This window comes from Leptonychotes weddellii, unplaced genomic scaffold (assembly GCF_054177405.1).
Source record: "Leptonychotes weddellii isolate Sample4059 unplaced genomic scaffold, ASM5417740v2 HiC_scaffold_7632, whole genome shotgun sequence".
In the NCBI taxonomy this organism is placed as follows: domain Eukaryota; kingdom Metazoa; phylum Chordata; class Mammalia; order Carnivora; family Phocidae; genus Leptonychotes; species Leptonychotes weddellii.
Genome location: NW_028046434.1, coordinates 1 through 4,181, shown reverse-complemented (window position 1 = coordinate 4,181; position 4,181 = coordinate 1). Strand labels below are relative to the sequence as shown.

At 52.1% G+C, this 4,181-nt stretch overlaps 1 protein-coding gene across 3 annotated transcripts; it reads right to left on the bottom strand.

The window, feature by feature from the left end:
- Positions 1 to 230: 230 nt before the first annotated feature.
- Positions 231 to 3,677, bottom strand: SIT1 (signaling threshold regulating transmembrane adaptor 1). Of its 3 annotated transcripts, none has more exons than XM_031018342.2 (5): positions 3,592 to 3,677; positions 1,474 to 1,609; positions 1,332 to 1,390; positions 1,147 to 1,208; positions 231 to 1,059 (listed from the first exon to the last, which is right to left on the bottom strand). In XM_031018342.2, exons 1-5 carry the CDS (start codon positions 3,608 to 3,610, stop codon positions 826 to 828), a joined length of 510 nt encoding a protein of 169 aa, XP_030874202.1. In that variant the 5' UTR covers positions 3,611 to 3,677; the 3' UTR covers positions 231 to 825. The 3 variants fall into 3 exon arrangements, with proteins under 3 accessions (XP_030874202.1, XP_081667563.1, XP_081667564.1); XM_081811437.1 differs by lacking the exon at positions 3,592 to 3,677 and adding an exon at positions 1,724 to 1,933; XM_081811438.1 differs by lacking the exon at positions 3,592 to 3,677 and adding an exon at positions 1,774 to 1,932.
- Between the last annotated feature and the right edge of the window lie 504 nt (positions 3,678 to 4,181).

Sequence of the window (4,181 nt, the reverse complement as noted above, 5' to 3'; positions counted from 1 at the left end):
TGGCTCTGAGTGCAAATTCTGACGATGTTCTAGCAGCAGCAAGTACAGCTTGAGCTCGGCTCCAGCCTCCACCCCTAGCACCCACCCTGGCAGTGTTGATGCCACAGACGCTTTTGGTCCATCTTCCCCAGCAAGACGCCCCCAGAAGTGCTCTGTGCAGAGAGCAAAGCTCACACTCCTACCATGTAGAGCCTGTTGCAGGTCTGAAGCCCTCTAGATAAAAATCTAAACACTTTCTGAGAAGTTTTATTTGAAACTTGAGAACATAACAGAGCAGGATGTGGACTGGTATTCTCCAGCCAGGGTTCTCAGATAAGAAGCCAGGCTTGGGTTCCTCAGGTCACTAGGTTCCAGGATCCCTCCAGACTGTGGGCTCCCAAGGAGTATGCCCACCCTTCTCCTCTCAGGCTGTTACCCCCTCCACCACTGCCCACTTCCTGTATCTGAGGGGACACTGAAGGGGTAGACTTTAAGGGAGCTGGAGCAGAGAGGATCTGGTTAAAATCCATAAGGAGGAGGAAGTGAGAAACTTGGGAGCTTGGGGCCTTAGAGGAAAAGATCGGAAAGAGAGAGAGAGAGATGGAGAGGGGGCCACTGCCTTTGTTTCCTCCATCCCCAAGAAACTGGGGACCGACTTATTCCCCTGAGATGTCTCCCTCACAGCTTAGAGGGGAAGTTTGGGAAACATGACCTCCTGCGACTGGACCTTGGCTACCTGTCTTTGGGGGGTGGTTGGGAAACAGTCATGCCAGGGCAGGGTAGCAGTAACCCCTGCAGCAGAGGAGGCTGGGGCGATGCTTGTCCCACTCTGCCAGCCCTTCCATCTCAGCTGGGTGCAGGCTGGCTGTTGGCGTAGGCCTGGTCTGGGAAGGAAGCCCGCGTCCTGCGGGTCTGGGCACACACTGAGGCGTACAGCTCCGGCTCGGGGCCCGAGGCCTGGGGCTTTGGTTCAGAATCCAGCACCACCTCTGAGTACTTGATGGGGGTTCCGGGGCTGGGGATATGGCCCTGAGAAGGCCGCAACTGCAGGCTGGTATAGCACATCACTTTCTCTGCAGCCTGGAGGTTCAAGGCTGTTAGAAGTTCACTGGACCCTTGGAAAAGCCCCCACTTCCCTCCCTCCCCTCTTAGCCCCAACTGACTCACCGTGACGGGGCCTCTAGGAGTTGGATCTTGCTGGTCTGGCCCTGGTTCTCGAGCCAGCCGACCTGGGAGAGGGAACAGTAGTAATCTGGTCACTTCTTGTTCTTCCTCCTGCAATCCCTCATCCCATCCCCACCCACCCGGGACGTGCGTGGCCTCGGTGCCCCTCCCCTCTGCCAGCCGCCTACCAGTCTGAAGATAAGGCAGGTTCCCATATAGGGGGACCTCTTCCACAGATTCTCCAGAGCTGCAAGACAGAGATTAGGGGATGAGGGGACTTCTTGGTAAGGGGGAGCTCTTGATCACCTATCTCTGCTGTCCCCCACTCACCGTCCCTGTCCCGGACGGCTCTTGCTCCGGCCACTAGCCCATCGGAACAAGTGCGCAGCCACTGAGATGAGAAGCAGCAGCATCGCAGCCCCTAGGAGGGCCCACAGTCCCCAGGCCTGGGTCACGGTGGGGATTCCTGTGGATGCCAGCGGACGGAGGGTGTTACTGCCCAGCCCAACCCTCCAGGTCCTAGCAGGTGGGACAGGGGGCCATGTGACCCCTCCCCCTGCCCCTGCCCCGCCCAGCTCACCGGGCACTAGCAGTTCTGTGCTGTTGTCACCTCTGCTCATGACTGCTGACCTGGGAGCTGAGTCTGCAAGCCCTGCGCTGAGGGGTCAGCCTAGTTTATGGCCTGATAGCTGCTGCAGGCCCCTTTACTCTCACCCCTCCCTGGGCCTGGCCCCCACAGCTCAGCATCCCCAATACTGCTGGTGGCAGAGTCACTGGTTTCCGGGAAGGAAGGGGGAGGGGAGGGATGAGTGAAAGAACAAAGACACCGCCCTGTGCCTGCACCTGCGCCACCCAGCATCTCCCAAGCTTCCGCCCCCCCACCCCCCCACCCCCATGGCCCTATACCTTCTTTGGCCAGAGAAGAGAGAAGCAGGCCTGAGATTACTGTGCCAGTGTGCAGGTGAGCCCATGAAGACAGGAGACAAGTAGCATGAGGCAGGACCAACAAGATAAGGAAGCCAGGCCTCAGGACAGAGATTCCCTTCTGCCACGGGGTGTCTGCCTTTTCCCTACAACTCTGAGACCCGTGAGAGAGAATGTGTTCCTCACTGAGCATGCTACAAAGAGGAATGAGACGGGGAGGCCTCCTGGTACCTACAATCCCACCACACCCTAAGACTGACTGTAGAGGATAAGATGACCATTGTCATTCTTATTATTACTGATAATAATAGTTTAGGGGCTAGTGGAAACTTAGAGTCCCCCCTCCCGACCCACTTCATCCAAACTGTCCCTAAGAACTGTCAATCTCAAAAGTTAGTTGAATTAAAGAAACTTCTACCCCAGTATATCCTGGGAAGCTGAGCCATGTCTTCGCCCTTGTTCACTTCAGGGAGTGGAGTCCTTGCTCTGCCCAGATGCAGCCCAACCACATGGACTGCTTCTGCTGTGGAAGAAGGATTTCAAGTTCCTTAGACCAGAGGTCAGTGATATGTCTGGCAATAGTGGGCCCAAATTCCCTAAAGGCTACAATCAGTTGAGGGCCATTTATCATATCATACCTGGCCTGAACCACTTGTTTATGTTGACTGTGCCAACTGGCTTAGGGTCAAGGTTTGGACTACACTGCTCTGCAACCAGGCTGTCTCTAGATAGACTACAGTAACTCCCTTGAGTGCGGGTCTCTCCTCCCTCCCCTGCCCCCTCCATTTCTGGAAGAACAGAAGATACACTGCTAGTTCATTCATTTATTTAGCACACATATACCTCATTCATTTGTCACGTGTGCTGATCGCTTGCTTATGTGCCAAGCTTTGGAGATAAAGATGTGAGTGGGAAATGGTTTCTTTCCTCAAAGGGCTCTTGATCTAATTAGGAAGATGACCCAATGTATCCCAGACAATTAAAAGGCAGCATGAAACACAAGGAAACTCTGCAGGTCTGCCTGAGGTCTTGGCAGTGAAAGGAAGGGCTGGGGGTTGGGGCGGGGGGGGGTGATATGCGGTAACTGATAGGGAAACAGAAAAGCTTTGCAATCTCTGACTTGCCTTTTACGTGATGAACTTACTTAACTGTCCTGAACCTTTGTTTCCTCATTATTTTTTTATTTTTTATTTTTTTTCAATATTTATTTATTTGAGAGAGAGAGAGTACGAGCAAGGGGAGGGGCAGAGGCAGAGGGAGAAGCAGACTCCCCGCTGAGCATGGAACCCAACGGAGACTCATTCTTTAAAAGAGCTTAATTAGGTGCGCCTGGGTGGCTCAGTCAGTAAAATGTCTGCCTTCAGCTCAACTCATGATCTCTGGGTCCTGGGATCCAGCCCCCACCCCCACCGCCTTGCTGAACATGGGCGTCTGCTTCTCTCTGCCCTCCCCACCGCTTGTGCTCTCTCTGTCTCAAACAAATAAATAAAATCTTAAAAAAAAAAAGAGCTTAATTATATTTACCTGTTGGGTTGTATTTCATTCAGCAAGGATTCGTTGAGTGCCTGCTAGAGCCAGGTGGTGTGCTAAGCTGTAGGAATAAAATGATAAAGAAATATGGCCCCTGCTCTCCTGCAATATACAGTCTAGCGGTATTTTCTTCTTATAATTAATTTTAATGGATTGATTGATTTTTAATTAACTGATTTTAAAGAACCAAAATGGATTTCCTCCAGTTTTATTGAAGATATAACTAACACATGATGGTGATTTTTTTTTATTCTTATGTTAATCCCCATACATTACATCATTAGTTTTAGATGTAGTGTTCCATGATTCATTGTTTGTGCATAACACCCAGTGCTCCATGCAGAATGTGCCCTCCTCGGGGCGCCTGGGTGGCTTAGTTGGTTAAGCGACTGCCTTCGGCTCAGGTCATGATCCTGGAGTCCCGGGATTGAGTCCCGCATCGGGCTCCCTGCTCCGCAGGGAGTCTGCTTCTCCCTCTGACCCTCCCCACTCTCATGTGCTCTCTCTCATTCTCTCTCTCTCAAATAAATAAATAAAATCTTAAAAAAAAAAAAAAGAATGTGCCCTCCTCAATACCCATTACC